General features: G+C 42.0%; 2 protein-coding genes and 1 pseudogene across 4 annotated transcripts; 2 read left to right on the forward strand and 1 right to left on the reverse strand.

Annotated features, from left to right (window-relative positions):
- Nucleotides 1-846: 846 nt before the first annotated feature.
- LOC116383872 (interferon-induced protein 44-like) lies at nt 847-3,633 on the forward strand (annotated as a pseudogene).
- Nucleotides 3,634-4,593: 960 nt separating this feature from the next.
- On the forward strand, nt 4,594-7,090 carry LOC116383896 (growth arrest and DNA damage-inducible protein GADD45 beta-like). The gene is made up of 4 exons (XM_031848076.1): nt 4,594-4,719; nt 5,367-5,468; nt 5,620-5,833; nt 6,036-7,090. The coding sequence occupies exons 1-4, from the start codon at nt 4,682-4,684 to the stop codon at nt 6,138-6,140; spliced, it is 459 nt and encodes a 152-aa protein (XP_031703936.1). The 5' UTR covers nt 4,594-4,681; the 3' UTR covers nt 6,141-7,090.
- A 1,355-nt stretch (nt 7,091-8,445) lies between these two features.
- gng7 (guanine nucleotide binding protein (G protein), gamma 7) lies at nt 8,446-17,918 on the reverse strand. Of its 3 annotated transcripts, none has more exons than XM_031848079.1 (4): nt 17,798-17,918; nt 14,660-14,800; nt 13,630-13,745; nt 8,446-13,444 (listed from the first exon to the last, which is right to left on the reverse strand). In XM_031848079.1, exons 3-4 carry the CDS (start codon nt 13,708-13,710, stop codon nt 13,319-13,321), a joined length of 207 nt encoding a protein of 68 aa, XP_031703939.1. In that variant the 5' UTR covers nt 13,711-13,745; nt 14,660-14,800; nt 17,798-17,918; the 3' UTR covers nt 8,446-13,318. The 3 variants fall into 3 exon arrangements, with proteins under 3 accessions (XP_031703939.1, XP_031703940.1, XP_031703941.1); XM_031848080.1 differs by lacking the exon at nt 17,798-17,918 and adding an exon at nt 17,611-17,791; XM_031848081.1 differs by lacking the exon at nt 17,798-17,918 and adding an exon at nt 14,928-15,460.
- Nucleotides 17,919-19,878: the final 1,960 nt, after the last annotated feature.

Raw genomic sequence — 19,878 nt, forward strand, 5'->3', positions numbered from 1 at the left:
GCTTTCTCTTTGATGCATTTTCCATCTTTTCTTCATCTTCTTAATAACAAAGAAATACAGTTGTGGGATGCTGACAGTATTTGCTGTAATGTTTACATGATGTATCATGGAAATTAATACAACCATTAGGTACAGCTACGACTTATATACCTATAACAAAGCACAAACGCCATTTTACATGTGACAGTCACGTTTTTTTCACATGGAATTTTAAAGGTACATCTGTGAAATTAAGCAGTGGTGGAAAGTAACTAAGTGAATGTACTGTACTTAAGTGCAATTTTTACTTGTACTTAACTTGAGTATTTCTACTTTAGGCTACTTTATACTACTCTACTACATTTATCTGACAGCTGGAGTTAATAGTTTCTCTTTCTCTTTCATTTTCTCTTCCCCAACCAGTCAATTCACAACTCCGCAGATTTATCTTGTGACCCTGTGACGAGTTAAAACTTGCTCAACCAGTTACAACAATTAAATCTTTTGAAATCTTTGCACCAGTATTCACAATATGTCAGCTGCACGCCAATATGTCTGATAAAAACTCTGCACTCAAGTTTCACATTTTGAATGCAGAACTTTAACTTCTAATGTAATATTTTCACATTGTAATCTTGATAGTAAGACATCACCTTTGAAACACATTTCTCTTGTTGAATGCATTTTATATGAGGTTGCATGTGATTTTGGACACTTCACATCATATGTAGTGATCATATTTCACATGCCAACACTTTTTGCTTTTTTAAGTAATGAAGATAATGCCTTGTTAGAAAACTCTACCATGATATCTAATCATAGTGCTGCATCTTCAGGTGTGTTTGGACAGTCTACCCTACAGTCGTCATGCCTGTCGTTACTTCAAGCCTGTCTGAAGATCAGCAGAAGAAGCTGCTCTCTCTCCTGGGTGATGTCAGGATTCACCTGCTCTACAAAGCCAGCGTCCACGGCTTCACTGCTTTGGCTTTTCACAACCGCTGTGACATACAGGGGCCCACTGTCATCGTCGCCTACAATGACGGTGGCTTTGTCTTCGGGGCCTACACCTCTCAAGTCTCTGATGAGGAGGCCTCCCTCTACAGCCTCAGCGCAGGAGGAAGCAAACCACTGAGGGTGGCAGGTATCAACCGACAGTGTGCTTTCACAGATGAAGCCACCGGTCCGAATTATGGTGCCTTGGTGTTCCTGCATGAGAACGTTGCTAAGATCATGTCCAACCCAGGGGAGAACTTCACCTTTCAGGCTGCAGAGATGCACGGAGAAGACTTGACACTGACTGAGTTTGAAGTGTATCGAGTTGAAGGTGTGTGGTGATAAGGATGTGTTTTATCTTTAAAGTAAGTTTTTATACTGAATTAGCTTATGTGTTGATTCATTTCTGCAATGAACTGACTAAGAATGGCATTGTTTTATTAAAGTGGACTGTAGCAAACTAGTGTTGAATAAAATATGTCATCATGTTTCAATTAACTTATATGAACATTCCTGCAGGTTTGGGAGATCTTCTGGCCAAACCGTGGAGGAACATTCGCTGGACTGCGGAGTATGTAGAAATCTTTGGCAACTTTTGCCACAGTTAATAAAAAAGGTGTGACTCGAGTAAATGGCAAAAGCAAAGAACCAAGTGTCTAAATCCACCTCTTATTTACGACTAACTTTGCTTTAAATAGAAAAATATGTACACATTTTGTATTATTGTTGTGAGATTGTCGCCTATTTTAATTTGTAATTTAAAGAGAAACTTAACAGCAGCTTAAAGTCTGGTCTTTGTCGACCTCCAGTGATTTAACTCCTCACTTTGCTACAGTGATGTAGAACTGTACTCCAAGGTGTGTAGATACACTGTGACATCACTGTTGGGTGTGGTTACAGGTGCAACACGCTTGAAACCTTCAATCTTTCTACATTAAACATGACCATTAAACTAATCCTCTGCAGCTAACTTGTATTAGAGATGTAGGCTTAAATGTCTTGTGTATCATTGGTGTTCCCTCCAGGAGAAGGCAGCAGTTGATGAAGGACATTCAGAGCTATAATCCTGAGATCAAAACAGTCCAACAAGCCCGAGTGTCGTTGGTGGGGCCCGTCGGAGCCGGCAAGTCGACCTGCTTCAACTCCGTCAACTCTGTTTCGAGGCAACATGACATCCCAGGCCATCGCTGGTACAGCAGGGAAGAGTGTGACCACTCAGGTGCTGGCACAAGTTTTACTCTTTGTGATACTCTGCAGATATGCTGAAGGTGAACTGTGTCCGTTGTTTTTGCTGCAGCCTAATCGTGAATGTCAGCTTATAACCTGCAACAAAAACAGCAGAGAAAAAGGACAATATTTTACATTTTGTAGTTCATATACAGGTTGACATGCTTTGATTGTAATATGAACGGATTCCACATGCTCTAATTATACTACATTTATGTCGCTCCTGCAGTTCCGCACCTACACCATCAAGGCAGGGAAAGGTGGTGGACTTGTTCCTCTGATCCTGTGTGACACAATGGGGCTGGAGGAAAACGCTGAGGCTGGTTTGAACATTGAGGACTTAGTCAACGTCTTCAAAGGTCACATAAAGGATCGCTACCAGGTCTCGTATAACTATCTACCTAATTGCCCACATCTTCATCTAACTGATTTCGTGGTAAGAATGTGGGATGCTTTGTTGAGTGATTAATAACAAATGATTCTCTTTCTGCTTTATTTGTTCCTCAGCTTAATCCCTTAACGCCACTCCAGATGGACTCTCCTGGCTTCAAGAAGCAAGCGACCCTGAATGATGCGATTCACTGTGTGGTTTATGTGGTCGACACCTGCAAGGTCTCCCTCCTCACCCAAAAAATGCTGGACAAGTTTGCTGACATCCGTAAAAAGACCAACAACCTGGGTTAGCAGTATAAGAATATTATTTTTATCGTGGTTCCACCATTTCACCGTTTATATCTTGTTAGTTTTTATGTTGAAATAGTTATATTACAGACACGTCCAACATCTACACAAGAGTTTTCTTTGTGTACAACAATTAATTTAGCCTTTTCCCATGCTGAATTATATTTCTCTTGTTGCTGTAATGAATCTTAGGGTCAGTAAACTTTGACTTTATCTTCTCGGCTATTTCAATCTGGTCTTTTCTACTACCTTTTCTTCTGCTCTCTTATAGGTATTCCTCAGATTCTGCTGATGACTAAAGTAGACGAGGCCTGTCCGCTGGTGGCAGAAGACTTAAAGAATGTTTATCGCAGTGTTTACATCCAGAGGAAGGTAACAATCATCATGTTAAGATGCTCAACACAATCATGAGAACAGCGATGCTGTAATCAATGACTTGTTTTTGTGTTGGCGTTGAGATTCTAACCCATGTCCATTTATTTTGCCGTCTTTCAGGCACGGGAGTTGAGTGAGTTTTTTGGCATCCCGTTGTCCTGTGTGCTGCCAGTGAAGAGCTACAGTGATGAGCTGGAGCTGGACCAGAATATTGACATACTGCTGTTGACTGCCGTGGAGCAGATGCTGAACTACACAGACAGCTTCTTTGAGAACCAGGTTATCGAGGACCAAGAGGTGGTTGATCATCAGGAGCTCTACAGATCCAATGATCTTACTCGTCCAGTTCTATCAGAACAAACCAAACATCATGTCTGAAAGACAGGATCACGATTTCCCATATCTCAATAATTCAAGCCAATGAGTCGGTTGATCAAATATATCAAAAGAAATGTGTGGTTGTTTAAATAGTTTAACTTTTGATATATAGCTGCCAGCAGTATAACATTACATTACATTACAGTCATTTAGCAGACGCTTTTATCCAAAGCGTAACAACAACTAAAGACAAAGGAATGGTGCCGATTTCGCACAACTGAATATGTTCATACTACTTTCTGTAGTTTGGGTGAATTGACTCTTACATCAAGTTCAGTGTTTATGTTAACTACTTTTTTTTTTTTTTACTGTTTAAGGAACTTTGAATGCATTTGCGTGTATTTTCTGTTAAAAATGCATTATATCTGTTATCTGTCATTATACAGTCAGACAATGGAAATAAATGGATTAAGGTCTTTGGCTGCACGAATGTCTTACTTGAACATGTTTACATAACTGAATTCAAACTATTGTGACTTTCAGTTTTACAACAGTAGAAAGGTTAGTCAGACTTTTCTTTCCCTCAGTCAGCCACCAGATGTCAGTCATAATTTCATAAACTGGTGTCCAGTTATGCAATCTTGGATGTTGTGAAAAGACGAGGAGCTCACGTTGCACAACTCCATCTGCACAGCTCGACATACTCACGAAGTTTACTTTTACCAATGAATTTAACTGGTATCATTTTGTTTAATGCACATTTAGCAACCATGCCTATGCACGCGCACATGTTTTATTATGCACCGAGATGTCACGCAGAGCAACAAGGCTGACTGACAAAGCAAATGTACTCCTATATCGTGTAACCAAACAAACAAACCACCAGTCCACATGACAAGGAGAGACGTTGAGTTTCTTTGGAGACAATTGCAAAACTCGTGTGGTTTCGGTCCCGCCCTCTCCTCAGCCCCGGTATAAAGAGTGTGACGTAACGTTGCCAACAACAAACGCTGCCAACGCTGCTGCACTGACGCACAGAGGGACTAGTGAATCCACCAGACTGCTGTCACGCTTTTCTCACGGGGTTACGTTTTTTTGACTTGCAATCATGATTCCAGAGGAAAGCTTTGTGTCCATCGAGAACAGGTGAGATATGGCGCTCGGTTTTTCTGCACTTTGTCAGATGTGGCTGTAGTTTTATGGCCGTCTGAGCCATGTGGACGGACATCATGTGCTGGACAGGAATGCTTCTCTTGCCTCGAGCCTTGCATTGCCTGAACTGCTGAGGCACAATCACACTTTGAGTTTAGGTTGAAGACTTTATCTTTCTTGGGTGCAGATATTTTCAGCACCAAATACTTTGATATACATTTACCTCATTAAAGTTTGACCGCATAATGCAACTTTTAAAAGTTGTTGCATAATCTTGTTTTTAAAAACATGTACTCTAATTATTCATATTTTATAACGTACTTGCACAATAGACTTACTGTGCATGCATGTTGCACAGCCTGCATTAAGGCAAGTCCCTCTTTATTTTATCACAATCATCCACATGCATCATAAAACTAATGGGACTGGAGGAGTAACCTCTGATTGCTTTTTATCTGTCTTCTCTAGGACTTTCTTTTATTAGGTAAAGGTGTTTTAACAGCATTTAATGAAATGGGTTAATACAATATTAGACCTATTTGTTAAAGAACTGCAGCATGTGTATGACATGACCATTGTGAGGACTTTTTTTTTTTTTTTCAAGCATGCAAAACGTTAAATGTTATGTTTTGCCCTCTCAGGATGCAGTCTGTAGGTCTGGCTCTGGAGGAGTTGCTGGTGACGGCTCAGAAACAAGACTGCCTGACCGTTGGCATTTATGAATCAGCTAAACTTCTTAATGCGTGAGTTGAAACTATTAAGTTTAGCCAATGCCTGTAATGTTTAAGACTCACAAGTAGATGCTTCTCTTGTATTTCAGAAAATAACTTGTGTACTTGAGTGCAAGTGTCTGCCTTAAACTCACAATTTTCTAATTTTCTCCTCCCTCCCCAGAGACCCGGACAGTGTGGTCCTGTGTGTTCTGGCAGCTGACGATGTAGACGATGTGGCGCTGCAGATCCACTTTACCCTGCTACAGTCCTTCTGCTGTGACAGCAGCATTACCATCCTGCGAGTCTTAGGAGTTCAGCGGCTCCAGCAGCTGCTGGGTGCTGTGGATGCCAGAAACGAGGAAGAGCACGGAGACCTCCACTGCATGCTGGTTACGGTATGTTGACTCAGCACAATAGCCCTGTGTTATGTAACTGAAAGGCCAAGAATGCATTACGGAGTGTTGTCATGCAGTGCTGTAGGTGAAATGTTGTGATATTGGCATTATTTGAGTGAATATTTATTGCATTATATTCTGCAGACCAAATTCACCTTAGAGGCTGAACATGAATTTGATGTTGTCTTTGTTTCATGTCTAGAACCCCCAGGCCGACCACTGCAGGCTACAGGAGGTGGGGACCTACTGCCAGGAGAGTCGACGCCTTGACCAGTGGGTACCTGAACTGGCTCTGCAAGAACGCTGAAGGGTCTGGCACCCGCATACACCAGCGAAGACTGGAGCTTTCTGGGTTCAGGTGCTAATGAACTGAGGGATCCGTTGTTGCTCATGCAGGAATGGCCTGGAGTGAACTGGGACGGGCTATCCTGACTGATAAGCAGGAACCAAGTACTTCCTTTCAGCAACTAGTGAAACAACCAGAGTGGAGACCGGTTTACAAAATCTGCATTGTGCAGGAGATGCAAACAGAAAAGCAGATTCACATCCAGGACACATTGTTTTTTTACATTGTCTGTAAAACTAAATCAAAGCTTCTATTTTCTTCTTCTGTTTGGCTGCTTGCAATGTTCATGGGGGTGTGACAATCAATAACAGGAGTAGCAGCATCAAAATAAATGTGTCCGCACCTCAACTTATACCTGGAAGACCTGTGTTGTTTGTAAGGACAGGACAGTACAGGAATGCTGTAATGAAACTATGCCCAGCATTCCTGTGTATTCTGACATGGGAGAGCCCTTGGAGAGAAGGTGTGTGTGAATGTGTGGTATGCTTGTACAATACTTGACTCTTTCTTTAGAAATGACTGGGCGTGCAGCATGTGCGTTCTTCAAATGAGCAGCTGAACCTGCGTAGGAATCGTCACCATGGAAACTGAAATAGAAATGATGTTCATGTTAAAGTCACACAGGATTTATTGGCAATTCAGGACTACAAAATGTCAATGCATATTTCTTTTATTGTCGACGGAGAATACTGAACTGATGAAAAACATCTGCTGTAAATTGTCATTTTGCTGCAAAAGAAACCGTAGTCGATATCTTTGTGCTTTCAGGATGCTGCTTTGTTTAGACGCTGTTAATATAATATGAACGGTGCTACACTAGTAATTTATTGATTGTATCCATTGTGCGTTTGGCTATTTAAGGTCTAATTGTGTGCTCTGTTATCTAAGTCAATAAATTATTGTATTCATAATTGATTTACTTCTATATCAAGAACTTCATGCTCAAATTTCAAGACAAAAGTTTTGCATCATCGAACTGGAAAAATTGCTGAGTTTACATTTGGGTTGAAGTAATGGGAAAATGATGCACACTTTAAGCTCATTCTTTGTTGGTGACGGGGCCTTACAAATTGTCTGGCTAGCTCCCTTGTTGTAGTAAACATTAGTCAGAGAGACAAACTGGGGTTGAGACAGAAACTCTTTGTGTTGGAACAAACAGGCAAAGCAAGCTGACACAGACCCGCTGTCCCTAGTCAAGAATCCAGGGGGAGGGGGAAGCTGACAGAAAGAAATCAAGTTATCTGCTCAAATGTAGAATTTAATATCCCAAGCCCTTTGCATTGTAGTTGTGTACATGTTTCACATCACATTATGACGCAAAACCTGTGAATGCATGTTGTAGAGGGCTTGGACCTTAACCCTACCCGTGCCATGGTATCTCAACATAATCAAGTATAGCAAGATGTACCTGCAACACAGTACAAGTAGCTCATCCTGCCCTCTGCCCTCCTCCCACTCTGTTTTGTTTCCAACTTCACCCTCTGCTCTCACATGTCTGTTCACTTTCTCTGACTGCAAAACATAAGGGGGAACATTCAGGCACATGCACCTCCCATATGTTTACTATCCACTATAGTACAGGGGTGTGGCTAGCATGGGTACTGACCTCTGATTGGCTCTGGTTCATCGACCCTAAATCTGATTGGCTTTGACTTGCTGAGGAGTTTGGAAGCTGGGAAGGGACGGCAATGGGTTGAAACTTGGAGGAGACCCTTGATTGATGAAGCAATGCTTCAAAGGGCACAGAGACAGCCAGGGGACTTGTAACAATTACATTCATGCCCCAAGGCTCTACTTAGCAGTGCTCTTTGTTTGCTCTGTTCTTTGTTTTGTCTGTTTGATGCAACAAGTATTCATCTTTGCATTGTACACTATGTACCAAGGGAGCATGTGTGTCTATGTGCATAGAATACCTGTAAAGTGAGTGAGGAAAAAAAGCCAGGCCTTCCTACTCAGAGCACAGAAAGACAAAAAGACTGAAAACATATTCTGTAAATTGCAGCTAAAAATGAACAAGAGTAAGTGTCTACAGCCATGCACAGATGGTATATGAGACTATATTTATGTTGTGTTTATGTCATATTGGAGTTTGTCATAATTAGCATATGAATTATTGAGTTATGGCCAAAAATGTGTTTAAAGAAAACCATCCAGGCGTTCCTGAGATATCGCGTTCATGAGAATGGGATGGATGGATGAACAGAAAACCTAACGTGTCCACGGCTATCGCCGGCACGGAGGTAAAACAATTACACAAGAGCGTGTGTTATTATATCATCTTTTTATTAATGTCATCTACTTTTCAATATCATCTTTTTAACAGCAATATCGACAAAATATTAACAGTGTGCAAGAAAACATGAGTTATGGCACATCAGAGAACAGTTACAAAAAATAGATATATTTTCTTCATAATCAATCAAGGCAAAAAGATACATATACTATATGCATACACAGGAGAGCAGAACACAAAAGATGAGTCTCCGGAAGAGCTCAGAGCCGATTCAGTGATGTTTGATTTAAAAGTCCACCAATGAGGAGCCTCAGCTCTCCCCCAACCTGACCTCAAATTAATTTCACTTTCACTGCACGCTTTGTGTCACAAAACCAGTGGATTTCCATCTCGAGCCATGTGTTCTACTTCAACACTGTTCATTCTGCTGATCTGATAACCCCAATACCAGCATTAACACAATATACGGCACTATAAGGCAAACTAACAACCAACCAATCACACAAACTGTCAGCCAAACCAGAACTTTAGGCCGGCTGTCTCTGATTTTAAGCCCAACCAGATATGGAATGATTGAAATAACAATAATGATAAAAAATAGCATCTGTCAGACATCTCCAGGACAACATCAGTGTGTGTGTGTATGTGCGTGCGCTGATACGCGTGCATGCTTGTTCTATGTTGTGCGATTCCTCTGCAGTTGTTATCTTCTTTGACTTTAGCTGCACCTTGCAAACTTTTAGTTCAGATGTTCGGATTCTGCAGAAAGCAAACCCCAGATCAGTAATTCTGGGTTACCTTCTACCTTTCCCCGCAGTTTGCACTCAGATCTCTGTTTGTGCATTATGTATCTTCAGCTGGATCCTTGTTTTTTATTCTATTGAAAGACCACCATTCATGTCAACCTAAATCAGGTTGAAGATAAAGGGATTTATTTAATTTAAAGGAATAGTTTGACATTTTGGGAAATACAAATAATGGATAAATTGCTGAGAGTCTTGAGAGGATTGAACCCTTTTCTTCTCGGTTTGATAAATATGGAGCCACTGCCAGTAGCTGGTTAGCTTAGCATAAGGACTAGAAAAATGGAGCCTATGTTGCTTGGCTAATGCTGACGGCAAGACTAAGATATCACCTGTTCCTTGGTGAGCTTTAGAGGTGACAGGTAAGTTATACCTTTGGAGAGAGCCAAGCTAGCCGTTTACCCCTGCTTCCAGTCTTTAAGCTAAGCTAACTAGCTGCCACTTTTAGCTACATATTGAACTGACAAATATAAGTGTGGTATCAATCCTCTCATCCAACTCTCTGCTGAGCAAATTAGCATATTTCCCAAAATGTCAAACTATTGCTTTAGATCTCTAAGGCTTTCATGAGTGGTGAAAACATATTGCAGCTCATATAATGTAGCTGAATCAGGCACAAGCTAAACAGAAAAATAAATTCTTTGTCTGCTTCGTGGGTTGGGGTTATTATTGGTCATCACTTCAAAAATAGCTTCCCACACTTCAACTGAACGATTTTATCTTGTGACAGAATCCTTCTTTACTCTTCTCCAGAATGAGCATCTTACAAATAAAAAGAGTGAGTGGAGGCCGTGCACGATGTTCTGAATCAGACAGCGTCACATGACCTCTCCTCCGGTCAGAGTTACCCTGACCTGGAATGGCAGGGCTGCAGTACTGTAACATTACTATGTGGCACTCTGCAGAGCGCCAGAGGCACTGTGTGTTCTTACACACTGTGACTCTCGCACTAACAATTGCTACATCTCTATTTTCTCTTCTCTGCCTATTGCTCTGCCAAATCATCCCTCTCATCCGCCAAACACTTTGCACCCAGCACCCACCCGCACGTGCACACACACACACACCCACACGCACACACACACACACACACACACACACACACACCCTTAGCTCCCTCTATGGCCTTTCTCCAGCTTCTGCTCTCTTCTTACTTTGGGCACCGCCAGCTCTGTGTTTGTAACAAAGACAAATGAGGAATGAAGCTGGCCCAAGAATCATTGCCTACAGTGAACATATTGATGCTAATTAGCAATTTAGCCTTGACTTCAAGCACTCTGTTAGCTTAGCTTAGCATAAAGACTAGAAGTGGGTAAATATAAAGCCTGGCATTGTCCAAAGGTAACACCAGCACCTCTGAAGTTCACCCTGCGCAAAAAAACCACAACTTGTCTTTTTTACACTTTGATTTTCATACAGATTAAACTAAAAAAAGGTTAACTAGTGTGCTTTAAAGGTGTATGTACTTGGGTTTTGATACCTGTGGACAAGGCCAGGCTAGCTGTTTCCCCCTATTTCCATTTATTATGCTAAGCTTAGGTAACCTAACCGGCTGTTGACTGTAGCTTCATATTTACCATACAAACATGACATTGGTATCAATCTTTACTAAATCCCAACTCCCAAAAGTCAGTGCAGCAGGTGTCTCATATTGACGTAGTGATTAGAGAACAGAAAAGCGATGGGTTCAACTCCCCTTACAGTCACTCGGCAGCCGTAAGTCCTGTCTAAATCACTCCACCCTGCTTGCCACTGTACGTTATGCCTCACAAAAGCCTTGGATAAATGCTCAGATGTAAATATGATGGCAAAAAGCTCCCTGCTTTCAGCAATTAACCGTTAAAAGCAGCTCTCAATGCACAGCCTTGCCACGCCTTTGACCCCTGACAATCAAACCTAAAAAAACAACAGCAAGAGAGAGTGTGTTATGTGCATGTGTGTGTTGTCCTAGTTGCCTGTCGCCCACCAAAGCCAACACTTGATAAAAACTTGACCGCTCTGGTGTTAAAGGATAGATCAGGAGGCTGGTTTTTGCCACTGGAATGAGGTCCGGTGTTGATGAATCCTCTAACAGGAAACGACCCTAAACCTTACAGGGCTTTTGTTTCCATCAAGTGTTTGTATTGTATTGGTGGTTAAAACCATCCTCCGCTATCGCGAGCCTCTATAAACCTGAATGACAAAAACAAAAATGAAGACAGACATGATCTTTGACTGACAGAACAGAATAAGTAGTACCTAAAAAAATCCAACATCCACAGTAAGGGATTCTGTGTTTAGATTTTGTCTCTTACAAACACTGTACAGGGTAATACTCAACTGACCAGGTTCCATGGACTCCATAGAAAGAAGAAACTCAAAAAATAAACCCAAAACAGCTACTCTTCAACTTATCACTTCTGCACATGTCTGAAAGAAAGTTTATACATTTAGTTTGTTTCTCTTGACTTCATTTTTTTTTCACTTCAGCTTTTACAATCAAGTTTGGTTTGTCAGAGAGGAGGAGCATTGTGGAGGAGAGGACAGCTCAAAACCAGGAGGGGACAGCTGGCTCCTACCGATCCAGTCCCTGACCAGTTTGAGCTCATCTACTCGGGAGACTGGAAATTTGAAAGACGGGTAAAGCCAGGTAATTGTTATTCTATTCTGATTTAAAGCAATACTTATTCTTATGCATTAAAACAAGACATATCCCCTTCCTCTATACTACAGAGGCAAACTAAAACACTTCCACATTTACACAATCCAATGCAATATATCTCTTCCCATAACCTTGTAAAAAATGCCAATCAAATGAATCAAACATAAGCAGAGAAAGTAAGAAATAATTAATTTCTAATCTTCAGGACAGCTTCACTTTTACTTTTTAAGTTTGGGTTTTTCTCCTCCAGCCTTGCAGTCCTTGCAGACCGATTCTCATGTGTGGTCAGTCTGCGACCTCTCCCTCTTTCAGGGTAAAGCACAGGGAGGCTTGATAGGAACTTCAGTTTAAGATTCGAGCAGGTAATACCCCTGGCTTACAACCAGATCTCCTGTTGTTTCATTAATGCTGGCATTTAACGTCAGACAGGAAGAGAAACCTGATCAGCCAGGGGCAACACCTATGTCAAAGCAAAACAAAACAATACAGTATTATCTTATCTATTAAGTAATGCTTCAACAAAATATCAAAACGTACGTTGAGTTCACAAACAGGTATTTGTTAATAAAAATGCAGTAAACGTCCAGGGTTAATAGCTTGAGTTCTGTGTAGAGCAGTTGTTCCCCTCATAGGTGCAGATCTGAGGTCAGCTTAGACATCGATTTCGACCAACAGCAGCCATAATGAACTGAAGTGGAATCGATGACAGCAGATCAGCATCTAGAGATGACTTTCTGCACAGGTTGGCACAGCTGGAGGTTTGGCCAGAGGCCACAGGCAGAGAAGGTCTGTTGAAACAGGTTTGGGTGGGAACATGCTAGCCCGATAAAGGCAAAGGCTTTAGCCACTCGCTCCAAAATTACCCTGCACAGGCAGGTTCGTGGGCAAAGCTCTCAGACCTTTTTTTTAACTCCCACAAAAAAAAGCTTTTAATGGGACACCAGGTCATGTTTGGCACGGTCGGCATAAGCGGCTACCGTCCATTTCTGTTGCCCACATGCATCCTCCCACTCCTTGCCTATGGCACTGCTGTCCGCCCTTTACCCAACCCCTCATTTCATGACAAGAGAAGGAAAAAAAGATCCTGGTTTCCTACTGATTATTAATGTCCAATTCCCTTTTAAAGTTAAGCTGACACTTGTAGTTAATTTACCAGCACATGTGAATATTACCAAAAGCACCTTGGATCATACTCAGTGATATACTGATCTCAGCCACCGAGAGAACGAGATACCTGCACCCTAGCTGTGGCTACGGGGTATGGCGCTTTTCCAGAGAGGCTATTTTGGGAGTGTGTGTGTGTGTGTTTGTGTGTGTGTTTCCATGAGTGTGTGCATATGCTAAACTTGAAGTGTGTGTTTGCATGTGTGTGTCGAGGGATCAATTTAAGTTTTGAATGTGTGCATGTAATGTGTGTCTGTATGTGAATGTGTGTTTGTGTGGCAGGAGGAGCGTAACGCGGCTATAGGATGATGCAGGGCTTCTTGTCCTTGAAAGGGTTTTCAGAGGTGGGAACCCCGACCAGCAGAGGGTCGCCACGAGCGTGCTGCTCACAGTAACTCATCAGTTCTGCTGCTGCTTTAGAAACCTGTTGGGAGAGAGAGAGAGGTGAGGGATTTAAATAGGGGAGGATATGTGGAGAGAAATTAGACAAGTAGGGGAAAAGAGGAAAGGGGGGGAAGGAGAAGAAAGTGAAAAGTATAAGGAAGGAAAGGGCAGATGTGGATGAATAATCACGCTCACAACAAACATGGCAGTAAACTATCGTCCTACCTTAATGCGTTCAATCCCCGCCTCAATCCTCAGCTGTTCCACCAGTTTCCTGGCCTGGGCGATATTATTAGTGGTAGACATACTGATCCATCAGAATACACCAACACAGGAGAAAACTGTACGAGAGAGAGAGAGTGAGAAAATGTTTGCGACTAAAAACACTGGAACATAGTTTTGCATTTACAGACCGACATGCTTCCGATGTGTTCTGATATGTGTCTGGTGTGTAACCAGGACAAGATTGAGGGTTGACATTTCTGGCTTGGAAATTTACATTTAAAAGGAAAGCAAATATATTGTGAGTACGTATATATATTGTATTCTATAACACATAAAAGGTACATTTGTTGCAGTCAAGTTGTTGATTGTTGATGGTGTAGCTACATACATTATCCAAACACCTTTGCTGTTTTAACTTGAGTGTTTTCATTTTATGCCCCTTTGTACTTCTATTTCACTACATTTCAGATGCAAATATTGTACTTTTTACTCAACGTCATTCTTCTGACAGTTACTAGTTGCTTTACAGATTATACTATTCATAAAGTATTTTAAATTAGCCACCGTAGACTTAGTCCAACTACTGACCCGCATTAAAAGGCTGCTTGGACATTAATGCATCCATGTTAATCATCCAATAATATATTATATAATAATATAGCATAACAAGGGCAATTTTCTGCACAATGAGCAATTTTATCTTTGCTACTATACATTTAGTTGATGACACTTCTGTAGTTTTTTTAAAGTCATCAATAGCTTTATTTTGAGGACTGAATGGCCTCAGCTGTAGAGTTATAGCACCACTGTGTGGTGACTACATGGTAGTGCGACACTATTAATGAGTGAAATATGGCAGTTTCCTGATCAAAACACAGTTCATGGAGATGATATGCATAGTATAACTAAGGCTGGAGCTTGACTTAACAACCTGAGAAATATTTGTTGAATAAATAGTCTATCTATCTATGTTAGTCATTCATACTAAATATTCTTCAAGCTTTTAGCACATGAGATTATAGATTGTTACCTGAGTGATGGTAGGCCGACAGGACTCTCTGATCACGAACGTGACTGGATGGAGATCTGAGCGGTGCAGGCACGACCAGAAAACGGTTGCCAAGTCAAAACGACAGAGCTGGACTGCAGCTGAGCTCACATTGGCTTGTCTCTGTAAAAAAAAAAAAAAAAAGAAGAAGAAAAAAAAGCAGAGCAGGTGAGATGGCTTCTTAAACAGTTCCAGGTTACAGACAGGCAAACATGTAATACTTTTAAGAATGTTAGTTTTCTCCATTTACGTTGTCATGTCACGAATCCCAAACTGGATTTAAGATGTTGTTCCAGCTGTAGTGTAGTGTAGTGTGCATGGTGATACAACAACTGTGAGAGAGAAATCTGCATTAGAATAGTCATTCTTGCACAATTTTGAGTCTGAATAACAGCTGACTTCAGTTAGAAACATCTCAAACTATCCCATCATCAGCCTTAGGATTTATACTACAACATCTGTCATCACAATTTCATGTTTTGTCACAAAGCACCGCTTGAATGACCAGGTGGTAGGACACTGCTGAATTGCTCATTCCAAAAAAAAGTCCTGTCATACCTGTGCTATCAAACATTAATTTAAAAACCTCCTTAAACCTCCGTTTATTTTCGTTTACAAGTCTTTTAGCACGGTGTAGAAGTTTCCCAAACAGTGATCAAAACCGCACCTTGCTCCTCACGTTCATCACTGTGAGAGTGTTACGACTTTGTGTCTCTCTGTCTGTCGCCCTCTCTCCCGGGAGGAGAGTCCTGCTTTAATTACTCCTACTGCGGAGTAGCTCAGAGATTCATGTCTGTAATTAAGGCTTTTGTGTGTGTGTGTGTGTGTGTGTGTGTGTGTGTGTGTGAGAGAGACAGAGAGAGGGGGAGAGAGAGAGAGAGAGACAGAGAGAGAGAGAGAGAGAGAGAGAGAGGAGGGTGTGAATGGATTTGTTTTATTATAACACATGATACAATTCTATCTCTCTGTATCTGCACACACATTAGTATCATACTTCTGACATTTATTAATTGTCTCCCAACCTAACCCTAATTCTAAATCCTAATCCTGATTTTAACGCTGAGCCCAAATCCTAATCCCAACTAGACCCTTAGAGGCAAAGAGGCAAAATGCCGCGATTTTAGAGGGTTTCTTTTTTCTTTCAGCCATTTGTTCTGTGTATTTGTTCTCTCTCACACATGCAAACTTGTTTTTGACGGTATTGAATTGACTCCCTTAATTCCCTGGAGATTATAGTGGGCGTATAGATACTGTTGACGTCTTGTTTTTAGAAACACTAGCAGCAATATAACTGTAGTGTGACGTTAGATTGTGTTCTAGAAAATACAAACACTTGTTAGTTCCTCGTTAGATCAGATAATTAACACACAGCCATTTAATTTAAGCATAATAACATAGCAAAATGTATTCAGAGGTAACCTATTAATGATGAACTTCCCTCAGAAATTATGGCACACCCCATAAAATGCTTTGAATAGTAAAAGGTATTGGCTCTCTTATTATTGTGTTGGATTTTTATGGGGATATCACCCACCCTGGGAATTTACCCTACGATTCGCTTATAGTCCACTTCATGCCTGAACCCAACCCTGACCTGAATGTAACCCTAACATTAATGAAAAAAACTATTTTCAACCCTATGTAATGGTTTACCTCCTGATCTTTGTCTCTAAGTAGGAGGTGAGTGTGTGTGAACAGACCACCTTTCCATCACAACATAAGTTCTCATTAGCTGTCAGGGTTTAACAGCCAACTACAAGCTCATTAAAGGAGTATTAGTTGTCAACCCCCTATGGTTCTTCTAAAACACCTTTTCTTACAGCATGTGAGCAAATATTGAAACGAGGTGACAGCACTTTTCTACTTTTTGTTTACAAGCTGTTGTACCTTTCACAAACTACATCGCTTCTGTTTTTGAGAGTGAACATTCAGATGCAAATGATGGGTTTGCTCAGAAATGTATGTTTTCATATTTCCCCTAATGCATTAGCAACAAACGTGGCACCTCGCAGGGACAGTACAATTTCAGACTTATAGCCTAAATGACGTTTTTCACCCATCAGTGACATAATAAACCCAGTGCCTGCATCTGTTGATTTTTCAAACTTTCTGCTACGGCGCATTCCGTGCTATGAGAAGGAAGATGAACACTTCAAAACCAGCGCAAATGTCAGTTTCTGCCACCTCCACGGTCAAATCTCTCTTCTCCCCCGCACGCAAATTGACAACACTTTCTTGCAAAGACGGTGCACATGAGGGCTAACATATACAGTAAGCAGGTCATTTGTCTCGGCCTGGACCAAAAACACCACCTGTGCTGGACAGGCCGTGGTCAGCCAGCCAGCCTGCGAGCACACAGCCGCTCTCAAGACGCGCAAACATGTATCAACCCTTATTGATCCTAGCAACTCCTGAGCGCTGATCGGGCCTGCAGTACGGAGCCATGTCCTCCGCTATAGGCCCTGCTTGCTGCTCTACCGTGTGAAAACACAATGCGGGCATTTTGATGGATAGAATAGCATGTCCTCTCTCTCCCATGGCTATCCACACTCCACACACGCATACACACACACACACACACGCACACACACGCATACGCACAGTGCGCGCAAGCACAGGCAGACCTTTTGTGTACATATCAAAACCAGAGTGAAGACCAGACTAGACCGCTTCGGGTTTGCAAATAGGCCCTGGTTGTTAGCCGTGGGAGCAGGGTGGTGACATGTTTTGAGGGAGGCAAGCTCCAGCAGCCAATATAAACCCATCCAGCGACAATGGGCACAAGACTGGAGCGCATGCCTTTATGTTCCGCTATTATGCAAATTGATCGGCACACGGCCTACTTCAGCACATCAAATCTAGAGGTTTTTTTTGGATACAGTGGCTTGTGCGTCCTCAGAGTCCAGACGAGCTGTAGGAAATCTTCCACTGACCCTTTCCCCGGTCCTCCCCACCCTCTATGCCGGCAAAGGGCTGGGGAAAACCGGATTCGTGACACCGATGAAGCCCCTCTCCGCTGCAGCCGCCCTCGGTGACGAGAAGCCGGGGTTACAGAGGCGCACGGACGCGTTACAATTATTATACACAGGGAGAAATATAACCGAATATCTCCAAACTCACCTCCGAATGCGCTGTATTGCTGATTTAAAGGGCCAGATCCGCTGGTTTCTCACCCTCTCTGCTCGTTCACTCCCCGTCTTCGCCGAGCCAAACGCCTCCCCCTCCGCTACCACTGTCTGTCCACTCCTCTACCCCCTTCCTCCTCCTCCTCCTCCTCCTCCCTCTCTCCTTCTTCCTCACTCCATCCGATCCGGTGACAGCACCTTTAACCCAGGGGCTCCCAAAAACAAACATTCACATATATCGCCCGAATGCATCCACCAAACGAGAAGAGTTTGGATATTTTCAATATCTCATCTTTTTTGTTGGAGGACCCCTGGTGCCCCATCAGGACCCAAGGCTTTTACAGCACTGTACATTAAGCAGAATGAAGTAGATGGGGTAACACTTGCATAAATAAAAAGCCCCATTCAACATTGATTTGTATGTCTCTGCCTGCTCTCAGTTTGTAGACCATATCTTTATTTAACAATTAAGTAAAAAAAAAAGTTTCTTGCTTGATCCCCTCGAAACCTCTTATTTTGGAACCTTGATGTGTCGTAACAACTTATAGCCTATATAACAGCACAATTCTGATCATTTGTATCTATTGATAATGATAGCTCAGATTGCATGGAAATATTCTATTAGATTACTGAATTTGCCTGAATATTTTCATTCTATATGAAAATAAATAAAAAATACCCTTTACTTATATAGCCTTATCACAAATGCTGTATTTTGAGTGGCCCAAATATTTTGTATACATTTCAGATATTTTTTCTCGTTTATTTCGAACGTCTCCAACATATTGCTTTAAATATTCTTCTGATTATAATATGTGATAAGTAGCACACCCTAAATGCACTAGAAAGATGTGTCTAATATGTTAAAGCTTGATAATATGTTTTTCTTTGTAAACTTGTTTTTGTACGATTAACGAATGCATGAAAACTAGATTTAAGTGAATTAATTGATTTGACTTTGATTTCCCTCATCGGTGCATGCATTAAATGAAATGATTTCTATCCATGGTACTTTTGGACTTGTTAGTGCTCAATAAAGTACACTGGCTTGTAATTTGTTTTTCTGCTGTAAGATGTGCATAAAATAAGCCATATTTCGCAACTGTACCATGATTCAAATGCAACCTGCACGTACGTGTCGAGTTGTGTACCTCACAGTCGCTATGCCTCCGCTCCACATGACGGCACTGCGCTGTGCTGCCACACGGTGGCGCCCTTCACCCAACTGTATAGTTCCGTCCACTCCGGGGAGGTGTGGGCCGCTCCTGCTATTCCTGGCAGGCCCGCGTAAACACGCATCGGAGCTGATAGTCCACTCCTCCACACGGAGCTTAAAAGTGCTGCATCTGCTGCATGATCATTGGCTGAATGTGGACGATTCGCACTGTGGTGAAGAGGTGACAACAGGTCTGATGAGTAGGAGATTATTTATTTTACCCTAAATCTTTATTTGTTGGGTCCATGTAGACAATGATGTTGACATTGACGGAGATGTGCATTCGATAGAGCTGCTTTGATGCACACACACGTCTACAGCCATGTCTTCCTCGTGGCTGTATGGAAACCTGAAGTACTTATTATAACCACAAGAGAGCTATTTATAACTCACACAGAATACCGCATTGGCCTCGTTTCCATTGATGTGTGAAATTATGCTGATGCATATACATTTCTCTCTCATTTCCTCACCTTTTAGCCATATCTTTCACCATCTCCCCCGTTTATTTGTCTCACTTTCTTCTCTGATTCCACTCTCTGTATTCCCTCTGCAACCCCCCTCTTGTTGAGGAGGCAGTGTGGTTACAGTGGATTACAGCAGGGCTCTTCATCTTCTAAGAAATGAGCGGTGGAAGCCCATGAGTCACGACTGAAAGATGCTCTCAGGCTGACAGTGGTGACACCCACCCACACCTTCTTTTGTTTGTCCCGGCCTGCTCTGAGCTGTCATACACAGACTTTCCCAAATGACTAGAAGCACACGTGTGCATGTCTCTGCGTGTGTTTGTGGACACGAGCATCGTCTCATTAGGACACAGCAGAGGGCTTCGCCACAGTGTCCCTTTGGGGGGGGGGGGG

This window comes from Anarrhichthys ocellatus, unplaced genomic scaffold (genome assembly GCF_004355925.1).
Source record: "Anarrhichthys ocellatus isolate YVR2014 unplaced genomic scaffold, GSC_Weel_1.0 scaffold7, whole genome shotgun sequence".
Classification (NCBI taxonomy): Eukaryota; Metazoa; Chordata; class Actinopteri; order Perciformes; family Anarhichadidae; genus Anarrhichthys; species Anarrhichthys ocellatus.

Excerpts from the sequence above, each read along its gene's own strand:
- LOC116383896 (XM_031848076.1), top strand. The coding sequence starts at position 4,682 with ATGATTCCAGAGGAAAGCTTTGTGTCCATCGAGAACAG. Across the intron at positions 4,720-5,366 it reads TTTGTGTCCATCGAGAACAG|GATGCAGTCTGTAGGTCTGG; the intron begins GTGAGATATGGC and ends TTGCCCTCTCAG. Across the intron at positions 5,469-5,619 it reads TCAGCTAAACTTCTTAATGC|AGACCCGGACAGTGTGGTCC; the intron begins GTGAGTTGAAAC and ends CTCCCTCCCCAG.
- gng7 (XM_031848079.1), bottom strand. The coding sequence starts at position 13,710 with ATGTCTACCACTAATAATATCGCCCAGGCCAGGAAACTGGTGGAACAG. Across the intron at positions 13,445-13,629 it reads CGGGGATTGAACGCATTAAG|GTTTCTAAAGCAGCAGCAGA; the intron begins GTAGGACGATAG and ends CTCTCCCAACAG.